This window comes from Equus przewalskii, chromosome 25, assembly GCF_037783145.1.
Source record: "Equus przewalskii isolate Varuska chromosome 25, EquPr2, whole genome shotgun sequence".
Taxonomy (NCBI): domain Eukaryota; kingdom Metazoa; phylum Chordata; class Mammalia; order Perissodactyla; family Equidae; genus Equus; species Equus przewalskii.
In genome coordinates this window covers 46051530-46063669 of record NC_091855.1, presented here as the reverse complement: position 1 = coordinate 46063669, position 12140 = coordinate 46051530, and the positions used below count along the sequence as shown (strand labels likewise).

Sequence of the window (12140 nt, the reverse complement as noted above, 5' to 3'; positions counted from 1 at the left end):
GTGGACAGAGATCCACAACCGCAGGCTGGCCAGACGCCCCTGTGTCCCCCGCTCCACCCAGCAGGGAGGAAGCCCGGCTGCTCCCCACCTGCCCCTGCCAGTCGGAGGTGTTAACGAGAATGATGTTCTCAGGGAGCTGGTCGTCGGAGATGAGGATGTGGTTTAACTGGTCGTACACGGTCTTCCTGGGGATCTGGAGACACAGGGGCCTTCTACAGCGGATGGGAGGGCCACCGTGCCCACCCCCTCACCTGCCCAGGCGACTCCCCCCACGGCCCCAGCAGCACGTGGGAGTGGGGGGAACGCGGCTTTGTGTTGGGCAGAGGCTGTTACAGCCACGAGGCGGGGGCTGCCCGGGCCTAGGGTGGGTGGCATACAGGCGGCGCATCACCCAAACAAGCCCAACTGGTACAGGCTGACCTCACCCGAGACCTGCCTAGCAGTGGCTCAGTCCTGGGCTGGCCATGGTCCCTGCTGGCAGGGTAGGCATCCACCTCACCCCCATACCTGTAGCTGGCTCCGGGTGTCTGGGCAGCGCTCATTGTCCAGGCTGTTGGCCCGCTCGTTCTGCGGCCGTGCTGGCTGCCGCTCCTTCAGGGATGTGCTCCGGCCCCGGCGGCCAGCCTGCTTCCCCTCGGACCTGTGGGGGACCAGGACAGGCTGGAGCAGGCCCACATGCTCACTACTCCAGGGAAGGGAGCCATTCAGTTGTGGGGGCAGCTGAGGATGGCCAGTGTCGCCTGCTGGGCAGTAGGGCCACAAGCCACATAGAGGCCACTGACCCCAGAAAGTGTGGCAGTAGCGGCCCACGACTGAGCTTGCACTCTGGCTCCGCATGCCCTGAATGAGACCTCATGCATGGCCCCATTTCCTCATTCTCAGGCCAGGTGGACAAGAGGACGACCTCAGGGTGGCCTCAGGAGACCCCCACTCTGGGACAAGCCAGGAGGAGGCCAGTGCCCAGAACCCTGGCCCTCAGAGTGACCCCTCCCAGCCCTGACAGGTCCCTGTGCACCCCCCAGGTGAATGCCAGCACCCACACCCACTGCTTCCAGAGAAGTCCCAACCATCACAGGAACAAAACCGAGACCCCACAGAATCGGGGGGCTGATATGCCTGTCCTGCTGGCTCTTGCAGCCAGGGCGGGAGCTCCCGCCTGGTGAAAAGCTAGGGTTGAGGGTTCACCACAGAATGCTGGGTCAACGCTGGGCTTTGTTTCTCTTCTCTGAAGGGACTCGCACTGGGTGGCAGGGCAGGCAGAGGGCAGCACAGGCTGAGCTGTGGGGTGAGGGGTCGATGCAGAGGCCATGCCCACACTTGGCACCCGTGCTTTAAAGCTGGGGTGCAAGGCCTGATGCAACGTGCATGTGCCAGCTGCACGGGACTACAGCCCCAGGAGAGGGGCAGGGTGCCCACGCCAGTTCTGCTGTTCCTCTGGGGCAGGCTACCCTGTGGAAGGCCACAGCCCAGCAAGCCAAGGGTGGGAACCGAGGCCCTAGTGCAGTGGTGGGCCAACCTTAGCAGGGAGGGACGACCACACACAATGGCACAGAGGGCAGATGGGCAAGGGCAGGTGCCCAGGGAAGGTGCAGCAGAGCCGGGGCCAGAGGGCGTCCCAGGCAGGGCTTTGAGATGGCCTGGGTCTACCAAGACAGCAAAGGGGGCAAGACCACGCAAGAAGCTCTGATGGACCAACCTTCACCAGGAAACCGCCCAGGTCACTGCAGCTCAGACCCTCCCCTCTCAACACTGGGCACTCAGTAACGTGACCCACTCTGGGAAGGAGGCGCCTCGGGACCCCGGCCCTGCTCGGCAGAGCTCCTGTGTTGGACTCAGCACCACTCCTTGAGACCTGCTGTGCCCACCCACGCTGGGCGCTGGGCCCAGCAGAGCACACTGCACCCACACCGGCAGCCGGTGGCACCAGAGCAGACAGCCCCCAGCATGGGCACTGGCCCTCAGGGGTGCCAGCTATGCTACCAGGTCTAAGAAAATGCATGACGGGGCCACAAGAGCCAGCCCTGCCCTGGGAGCAGGCAGTCGTTCCTCGGCCCCGTCAAACCTGCCAGCGGCCACCTACAAATGGGCTGTGGGGGTCCAGTGTCACCTCCAGGGGGAGCCCTGAGAGATCCTCATCTGGTCGAACAAGCCCTGCACTGATGGGGCGCCCACACCCTGACTCACGGGTCCCTCCCTCCCACCTGCCTGGCTGATGGCCCCCAGGCGGCCGTCACCTGGTAGAGGGGATGACGAGAGACTCCGTCTTGGTGATGCGCCCACTGGGCGGCAGCTTCTCAGTGAACACATCCAGGGCAGAGGTTTCCACCTCTGGGCTGTCCACCGGCTGTGCAGGCTGCTCCCCCGGGACGGGCGCACTCTGACGGGTAAAGGGAGCTCGTCGGGCACATACTCCCTGCCAGGGCTTCCCCCTCTGTGCCCGCACTCTCATGCCCATGGGGTCCCTGGGCTGGCGTCTCCCTGCACGTGGACACGCCACACACTGCCCTGGGGAGCCAAGTTGACCTTGACCTCCAACCACAGGGCTCCTGGTCCTGGCCACCATGGGGAGACCAGCACCAAGTCTCCCATAAAATGTGCCCCGTGGCCCAGGAAACCTTCCTTGAGAACCCCGACAAGAACAGCAGGAGCCAACCAGGTGTTCACCAGGCCTGTGCCTGACCATGAAACAAGGGGACACCCACTGTCCCCCAGGGCTGGGGTGAATCCAGGGGGTCCAGACTGTCCTCCAAGGTGGGAGTAAACCCAGGGGGGTCTTGACCGTCCCCCTACAGCTGGGGTGAATCTGGGGGGGGGGTCTTGACCATCCTCCAGGGTGGGGGTGAATCCGGAGGCATCTTAACCATCCCCCAGGATGAGGGAGAATCTGGGTATTCTGACTGCCCCCTGGGGTGGGGGTGAACACAGGGGAGTCCTGACTGTCCTCCAGGATCGGGGAGAATCCAGGGGTCTTGACCAGCCCCTGGGACAGGGGGAATCCAGGAGGCCCTCATCGTGACTCTGTGCATGGGTACTGGGTGGTGTGATCAGGACGACTCGGATGTCCAGCCCCACCCTGCCGTGCTCAAATGAGTGAACGTGGCCCAGCGCCTACTTACATGGGCCACTGTGTCAGAGACGCTGTCGCTTGGCTGCTTGCCTCCCAAGGCCCGCGTCTTCTCGGGCACATCAGCCTGTGTGGATAAGACGGGAGTCAGGCTGTGTCCAGTGGAGGGCACCAAAGCTGGGTCACCTCTGGGCAGGGGGTTCTGGGCTTGGAGGCAGCCCAGGCAGACTGGCTGAGGTTTTCTGGCCCATGGACTCAGGGCCACGCCACCACAGTCATCTGGCATCAGGCAGGGGATTCGGACCACACCACAAATCCAGAAGCACACTGAGCTTTTGGTTTGTCCAGCACCAATGTGGAAGTGACACCCCAAGCGACTCCGACAGACAGAGGGATCAGGGCGGCCCAGCCCTGGCCCAAGGACCCCATGGGGAGTGCAGGGCTGCGGGCACGAGAGCCGCTCACCGGACTCGGGGGCTCCTTCTGGCTCCGGGCGCTGTGGATGCTCCCGATCTCTGTCTGCGAGCTGGAGTGTGACAGGCCTTCGAAGTACGGCCTGGGTGTTGGGGACAGACAAGGACATTACTCTCTGGGACCCTCCCCACACTGAAGGCACAGCCACTGTGCCTGGAGGGGGTGACGGCAGAGCAGGCAGGGTACAGAGAAGTGGCATCGGAAGGCCCTGCGCCAGCGCCGGCCCTCAGGAATCTCGCCTGGGAGAGAACACCGCAGCACACAGCTGCTGACCCGCTCAGCTCCTCCAGCGGCTCTGAGCTCAGCTGGAGAAGACGTCACCCCAGAAAGCCCATCCTCTCACGACCTGACTCTGGCCAGGGCAGCCAGGGCACAGGGTGACAAACTGTCCAGGTGGCAGACCTTGGGACCCACAGCCAGCTTGCAGGAACACAGGAACACACTGAACAGCACCACGAGGGCACCATCAGCAAGTCCCAAGCGATCCCAGGCCAACCAGGCCAACGTCCACCCCCAGCAGAGAGAGACGGGGGAGGGGACGGGGCTTACAGATTCAAAGGGACTTGGAAGACATTTCAAACTAAGCTGATGGCAGGACTCATGCTGTGTCTGCTGACAGAGCCACATGGGGACGTGGAAATCTGAGGGTGGGAATGCTGTGTGTGGTAGGCAGGACCAAGGCCCAGAGATGCTCAGGCCTCACCTGAGAATTGTGAGCACTAGCAGGCCAGGGACTCAGTTCAAACGTGCAGCTAACATGACGGAGCTGCAGATGGGGACGCTGAGGTGAGTGTGTGAGTGGACAGAAGCAGAGACCCTCCCCAGCTGAAGGCGGGGAGGACAGAGGGGTCCAAAGACTGAGGGGACTTGACCGTGGGGCTCCAGGGATGGAGGGCGGGCAAGAAGGGAGCAGGGCCTCTCCCTGCAGCACCAAGCTAAGCCTGGACGCACCGACACCCTGACCTGAGCCCACGCACCAGATGGCACCATGCAGTTGGGCGGGGACGGGGTGGGGGCACGGGGTGCGGGGTGAGCACCCTTCCTGTAAGTGCCTCTCTGTGACACTTGCTTATGCTAAAACAGTAAAAACAGACAAAAGGTGCATAAACCTCCCCGGCTCTGACCAGACCTCCCCTCCTCCTCGCAGCCTGTCCTGTGGGCTGTGCCCCACAACAGACTGGGCCTCCTGGGAATCCAGGCCCAACGCCGTGTGCCAAGCCGTGTCCTCCCCTCCTGCCCCAGGCTGGGCCCCATCCTCTGCCCACTGCCCTCTCTGGGTCCCTGTGAACACCCAGCCATGCATGCCAGGCCCCTTGGGGAGAGGCGCCCCGGAGCACCGGCTCGCTCCTCCCGCTGGTGTGACAGGGACGCCCTCTGCAGTTCCAGTGCAGCCCTGGCCCCACCCAGGGACAGAAGAGCCAGCTCTGTGGCCCCGCACTCGCTGGTCCCCGTCCTGTGACGGGGTGCCTCCCCTGACCAGGCAGCACCCTGGGAGGACCTGGCCCTGCCCACATCCCACCTGCCCTGCCCCTGGAGCGCTGGCCTCCGCACACCTTCCTGCCCCCATCCCTGACACCACGGCCTCTGGCAGGGAAGACCCCAACTGCCTCCCAACAGGTCTCCCTGTCTTCATGTTTCCAACAGACTCCAGAGAGATCTTTCCGGAATGCAAACTGGGTCCTGCCACTTCACTGCCCCTCACCCTCCACAAACCCTGCAGGAGGGCTGCCTGTCAGGACACATGGCTCCAGGCCTCCCCTCCCCGGAGCCCGCACCCCAGGGGCCTGTTCCCCACGACCCTGCTTCCCTCACGCCCCACAACCGCCCAGGCTGGCAGGCGGTGTGCTCACCTGAGCTTTGGCTTGGGGGTGCTGAGGACGCTGTCGTCGTCCTCCATGTCGGGGCCGCTGTCACTGGGGTTCTCCATGTCCAGTGTGTCGTACAGAAGGTCCAGGTCCTCCTCCACCTCGGGGACATGCTCTGCAGGGTCCTGCTCTGAGTCAAGAACCTACAGCGAGGTCAGATGTGTGAGGACCAGCGTGGGGGGGTCCCCTTGGCAGACTGGCTAAAGGGCCAGAAGTAGCATCTGCAGGACAGACGGGAAGGGGGCCAGAGCCACCAAGCACCCTCTCCAGTACACCCCTCAGCCCAGCTATCCCACACATTGGGGCGACCCCCAGGGACCTCCTGTCACCCAGGCGCTGGGCACAGCTAGCCGCTCTGTCTTGCCTCGGCACCCTCTTGTGATCCCGCTGTGCGACGCGCTTCAACACACAAATGCAGCCTCCAGAGCCAAGGCAGTGCTGTGACAGGCGCGTGCGCTATGTGGCCACGTCCACAATCAGGATGTAAATGTTCCCCTCCCCAGGCAGGCTCCCTCCCCTCCTAGTCCCCTCTCCTCCCCAGGCAACCACCGAAGTGACTCCTGTCCCCGTGTCTGGCCTCTTCCAGGATGTCACATAAATGGAATTGCACAGCATGCAGCCTGCTGTGGGGCTGCTCCCACTCAGCATGATGGATTTAAGAGCCATCCGTGTTGTGTTGTGTTTGCCAATAGCTAACTCTTCAGCCAGCCCTGGTGGTCTCGTGATTAAGAAAGACTTGGTGCTCACCACGTGTCTACCAGGTGTCACACTGTGGTGGCTGCGTGTTGCTGTGATGCTGAAAGCTCTGCCACTGCTGTTTCCAACACCAGCAGGGTCACCCTTGGTGGACAGGTTTCAGTGGAGCTTCCAGACAAGACAGACTAGAAAGAAGGACCTGGCCACCCACTTCTGAAGACACTGGCCATGAAAGCCCTGTGAACAGCAGAGGAGCATGTCTGATACAGCGCCGGAAGGTGGGAGGGTGGTGCAGAAGGACAGGTTCCCTCGGCTGTGCACAGGGCGCTCGGAGTGGGGATCCACCTAACGGCACGAGGGACCAAGTGTCTAAACGACAACAGCGGATGGACGTGGGCCTGTTTCCAGCATTTGCTGTAACAACTGAGGCTCTGTGAACATCTGCGTACCAGGCTTAGTGTGGGCACGTGTCTCTCTCTTGGAGGCATGTACCCAGGAACGGACTGCTGGGCGTTCAGCGTCTGTCTTGTGCACTGAGCTTCAGAGGAACTACTACACTGTTTTCCAAAGTGGCTGCACCCTTCCACACTGCCCCCAGCAGTGAGACAGGTTCCGGCTGTTTGTCCTCGCCACCACTTATTATTTTCCATCTTTTCAATCACAGCCACCCTGGTGAGCAGGAAGTGGTGTCTCAGGGGTTCTGGCCTGCATTTCCCTGACAACTAGTGATGCCAAGCATCCTTCCAGGGCTGAGGGCTGTTTTAGATCTTCTTCGATGAAAAGTGTCTCGGCAGATCCTTTGCCCAAGTGTTAAATTGGACAATGAACTTTTTAAATTGGGTTGTCTTTTTATTGTTGAGTTCTAAGTGTTCTTTATATATCCTGGACACAAGCCCCTCATCAGATACATAATTTGCAACAGCGTTCTGCTTTATGGCTACGGTTCCCTGTTCTCAGTGGTGCTGTTTGGAGCAGAGGTCTTAAACGTCAATGCAACCCCACTGACGGCATTTTCTTTGCTTGCCTGCGCTTTCTGTGTCACATCTAAGAAATCATCACCTAACTGAGGTCACAAAGATTTACTCCCATGTTTTCTCTGAAGAGTCTCATGGTTTTAGCTCCCATATTTAGGTCTTTGATCCATTTTGAGTTAATTTTTGTACGTGGAGGGTTCCAACTTTACTCTTTTGCATGTGGCTCTCCAGTTGTTCCCACACTATTTGCTGAAAAGGCCATTTTCCACTATTGAACAGGCCGGCATCCTTGTTGAAAATCAACTGAATATAAACAGATGATTTATTTTGGACTCCTGACTCTACTCCACTGATCATCACATGGTCTTGACGACTGCAGCTTTGCAGTCCACTTTGAAATTAGAAAGCATGAGTCCTCCAACTTTGTTCTTCTTTCTCAAGGTGGTTTTGTTTATTCTGTGTCCCTTGCATCTCCATGTAAGTTTTAGGACTATCTGGTTGATTTCTACAAAAGGGCAGCTGGGAATCAGACAGGAATGCTGTTGAATCTGTAGGTGAATTTTGGGAGCCCTGGGGCTGAGGTGCATCTGTCTCACACCTGCGTCTGAGAAGAGCTGACCTGCCACAGCCCCTGAGGGGACAGCCTTCGTGTGTGTGGATGTGTGGCCACCATTGCTGGGCAGCTCAGCTCGCTTTCGGTGCCACATGATCATGTGTGATGATGACACCTGGGGCTCAGATATTTGAATGCCACCTCTCCTGGGTGGGTCTAGAACCTGCAGACTACTTTTCCTTTGACCACATTAAAAAAAAACCCAAGGCATTCTTCTTCTGGTTATAAAAGTTATGCAAACTCATCATAGAAAATCTGGAGACTAGAGAAAAGCTAAAAGAAAGAATTTTTAAAACATGTGGCATGTTGACAGTGGGGGAGGCTGTGTGGTGACGGGGGTGTATGAGAACCCTGCCCTTTCTTTCTGCTCAATTTTGCTGTGAACCTAAAACTGCCCTAAAAATAAAGTTGATTTATAGAAGGACACAAAACACAAAAACCCCTGGTCACACCCCCCCAAAGACGACGAGGTCCTGCCTCCCCCCCAGTCAGCTCATTGACATAGCCGGCGATCTCCAGGGGCCTCCGTTCGACCCCTGGTGTGTCCCTAGCGGGCAGGCAACACCACTACCCATTCTTGAGGACAAAGAGAGTGATGGCCAGAGGGCCATGTGGACAGTAAGCGGCAGAGCCAGGACCTGACCCAGAACTGGCCTCCAGAGCCCTCCAGCCAGGACGCTTTGCTGTGGGCGTGAGGGGACGGGGCGGGGGGCCCACTCACCTCGTCCGACACTTTAAACCTCCGCAGCAGAGCCACGACTTTCTGCTTGAAGTTTTGTTGCTGTAAGAAAGCAGGGCAGAGTCAGACCCACGGGAGCCGCTTCCCCTGGGAGGACACAGCGAGGCCGGCACCTTGGGCCCACGAGTGCAGCCCCAGTAGAGGGCAGCGTGGCTTTGCCCGCTGCGACATTTATGAACTCAAACACAGCTCTCAGAAGTTGAACAAGAAGCATTTCATGAGCATTTGAACCCAAAGCTGCAGGCAGACTCAGGAATGGACCAGGACAGAGCCCACAGTCCCAGGCCTGGCGAAGGGGAACCAGACGGAAGGCATGCGCCATCTCTACGGTTCTTCCAGAAGCCTCCGTGCAAACAAAGCTGCTAGCCCTTCCTGGGCTCACTGGCCACTTCCGGAGCACCACCTCACTCCAGCAGATGCGTGTGGGCATCAGGGGAGGCGGGGGTGGCGAGGGCTCAGCAGAGAGCCTGAGTTCTGTCTGTTTCTGGTGCCACCTGGGGCCACAGGGGCTCAGCTCTGGCCACTGAGCGAGGTAGCCACTCAGCCATCCTTGGGGGTCCAATTCTATAAAAGGAGGCCAGTGGTCCGCTCCACAGAAGTTGTGCACCTGGGCCCCAGAACTGAGGCTCAACCAGGTGCTCCCACAGTAGTGTGGTTGCTGAGCATGGTACAGAAAGGACACGCGTCACCAGATCTGTCAGGACCAGCCCCAGCCTCCCAGCACCACCGAGGGGGCAGTGGTTTCTGGGGCTGGGCTTGTGCCCGATGGCCCATCAGTACCAGGGCTTCCCTGGCCACCACGGTGCTGGGGCCATGGCCTGGCAGACAGGGAGCAGCTGTGAGCCTCCCAGGAGCTCCAGGCACCCAGTGGAGGACATTCGGTGACAGGCCAAGGCCTCTGCCCAGAACTTTCTTCCTGAAGGAGAAGGCTGACAGCCCTGCCAAGCCCCCCGGGGCCACCTTGCCAGGTGGGCCGGACACTGAGAGACGTGGGGGACTGGCCTCACACAGGGCATGTCTGGGCACAAGCAGGGAGGGGGCAGCCCCAGGCTCTGCTCGTGGAGTGGCTTGGGCAGGAAGCCAGCCCCCGGGCCTCGTCCGCTGCCCTCTGGGCCTGTGGCCAGCAGCCTGGGGATGCCCCATAACTGACAATGGCACCTCACAGCCCCCCTCCCAGGACAAGGCTGTGGCACAGGGTCTCCCCACCTTCACACCATATCCAGGGGAAGAGACTGGACCTCAGGAGCCAACGGAGCCAGGCCATGGGGGACAGCACTGTGCACGCCATGATCCCCTCGCCTCCCCATCCCGCCCTCTTGAGGGCTCAACCTCCCAGAGCCCCTGAGGTTGGGCTGATACCATGGCCGTGTGCCCCACCACCCAGCCCCGCCCTCTGCCCTTCCCTAGCGTTAGTAAAACCAGTTTCCACCGACCCTGGTCATGGACGTCGTTCTTACTATCGATCGCCTCTGCTTCTTGGGCTTCCCCACATCAAAGTCATCCTCATCAAGATCCTGCAAGGACACCACAGCACCTAAGGCCGGGGCCAGCCTGGACAGGGCCCCAGGGACCCCCACTGCCCACCACACGCCTGTTGGCCAGGGCCTCCCCACAGGGACAGGCGGCCTCCCGGGCGGCTCGGTGGAGGTCCGTCTCCCAGGAGCTGACAAGGGAGTGGCCTCCAGGGCACCCCACAGCTCTGCTGACGCACTCCCAGCCCTGGGGACGGAAAAACAAGGTGCCACAGGGGGGCCGAGCTCCCAGCCTCTCCTGCCTTGTGCCACCCTGGCAGTGGTGACTCTGGAGGTCCTGGGCCCGTCAGCTGTGGGCTGCCAGCAGCTGGGGCATCTTGGCGGGAGCTGGGCACAGGGCACCAGGGCTCTGAAGCAGGCATCTCCTAGTAAGACATGGTCCCTGCATGGCCAAGGTGGCCCCGTCACACGCAGCCCCAAGTTACCTGCCCTTGCACGGCATCATCACTGGCCTCCTGCTCCGAGGAGAAGCTCTCATACTCCTCCTCAGAGTAGTTATCTGCGGAACAAGCAAAGGGAAGGGAGAACACCGCAAGGTTCCGACCGCATCCTGGCAATGAGGCGGCAACCTGACGACAGGCCTCGGGCACGTGGGGCCCACGAGGAGACAACCCCGCGGGCAGCACAGAGGAAGCTGGGCAGCCCTGGCAGATGGGTAGTTAAGGACGGTGGGGGGCTGTGCTTCCACCCCCGCAGGCCCGGCCCCCACAGCAGCCTGGAAAACCCCTCCTGCTGTCACGCCTTTCGGCCTGGATCTCGCGCTGGACCAGGTTTCCTGCCTGCCCTCCTTCACCTCAGGCGGACGGTGACCCCAAGTGTGATGGTGGTGACAACCACACCAGGACCTGTGCCTAGACCCTGGAGGCACTGCGATCAACCCCACAACCTCCGCTCACTGATGATGTCACAGTGTCGAGAGCAGAGCTGGGACACCCTGCAGCCTGGGCTCCCACAACAGCACGCACAACTCTGCTGGGAGGCTAGAGCCGAGAGCAGCCTGCAAACCCTTGCATCCCCGCCCCGATGTCTCAAACCCGACACGACGGCGGCCAGGAGGGGGCGTCCTGTGGCAGAGACACAGGGACATGGAGGATCCTGCGCCGGCACTCACCTGTGGACTTCGCCTTGGGGCCGGCCTGCATGGCACTGTCCTCGTGGTCGATGGGCTGGCTGGACAGGGAGAAGATCCAGATCTCAGCCACCTTGACCGAGGTCTCCTTGATGTTGCTGCAGAGGCTCAGCACTTGGCCACCCTCAGAGGGGTGCTGCATCACCTGGGGGCAGGGCACAGTTCTAGAAAGTACCACGGAGCAGGGACCAGCCCCACCTTCCGGTGCACATGCTGGGGTATCTGATGGCCTTTCCTCTCGGCGGTGACAAGAGGGGCTGGCACCTCAGCAGAGCAACCACAGGAGTAGGAGCGCACTGTGGGCAGGAGACATGGCCACAAGGCAGGAGGACACAGGAGCCAGTGGATGGGACACAAGGGGAGGACACGGGAGCGGGCGGACAGGCCAGGAGGGAGCACGCTGGGCCAAGCTGGGGAGGTCAGCAGCAGGCTCAGCTACTGGAGGCTGAAGGTTGGCAGAGAGGAGGATCTGCAGCCTGCTCGCCCAGTGGCTGTGACAGCAGCAAACGCCGAAGTTGCTGCTGTGGGCCAGCCAGCAGCTCCCAGACATGGCCACTGACTCACGGGATATGACTCCAGGGACCCGTGTCTGCTGGGAACCAAGGAGGACCAGCACCACCGCAGGCTGGGGGTTTCAGGCTGTGGAGCCGACCCCCACCAGGCTGACCCACCAGGACGGTGAGCCACTGGGGTCATTTTGGTCATAAGAGATTTCAAGAGAACCAGGGAGAGTAGCAGAGTGACCCCACGTGCCCCTCCCCAGCAACAGCCTGTGCTCCACACCAGCCCCAGACACCCAGCAATTCACCTTGACATGGGCCTTGTAACGACAACTCTGAGAACACGTGCACTGGAGCCTTTGCATTTTAGAAGCTGCCTTTTGGGGTCACTTGGTCAAATCCAGGTGTTAGAATTTTATGGACCAGATTTTTAAAAATTTGGGGGGCCTGATTTGGGGTGTAAACTCTTAAGTAAAAAATAAAGTTTACTCCAAGCCTCAGACCCACTCCCTATGCCTGTGTGTGCATGTGTGCCTGGAGACAATGTACTCATG

The 12140-nt window shown here is 60.5% G+C and overlaps 1 protein-coding gene across 16 annotated transcripts in view; it reads right to left on the bottom strand.

Moving 5' to 3' along the window:
* The window catches only part of PACS2 (phosphofurin acidic cluster sorting protein 2), a 70715-nt gene that overhangs the window by 14316 nt on the left and 44259 nt on the right, over positions 1 to 12140 (bottom strand). For 11 of the 16 annotated variants that reach the window (XR_011532669.1, XR_011532670.1, XR_011532667.1 and 8 more), the window contains exons 5-14: positions 11069 to 11231; positions 10383 to 10456; positions 9859 to 9939; positions 8408 to 8467; positions 5389 to 5546; positions 3530 to 3620; positions 3117 to 3191; positions 2235 to 2377; positions 508 to 640; positions 89 to 193 (exon numbers count right to left, since the gene is read on the bottom strand). Coding sequence is in view for 8 of the 16 variants with exons in the window: in XM_070592985.1 (XP_070449086.1) it covers positions 89 to 193; positions 508 to 640; positions 2235 to 2377; positions 3117 to 3191; positions 3530 to 3620; positions 5389 to 5546; positions 8408 to 8467; positions 9859 to 9939; positions 10383 to 10456; positions 11069 to 11231 (1083 nt within the window). In the remaining 8 variants the exon portion in view is untranslated. The remainder of the gene's footprint in view (positions 1 to 88; positions 194 to 507; positions 641 to 2234; positions 2378 to 3116; positions 3192 to 3529; positions 3621 to 5388; positions 5547 to 8407; positions 8468 to 9858; positions 9940 to 10382; positions 10457 to 11068; positions 11232 to 12140) is intronic. The other 5 variants (XR_011532674.1, XM_070592987.1, XM_070592991.1 and 2 more) reach the window with 1 other exon arrangement.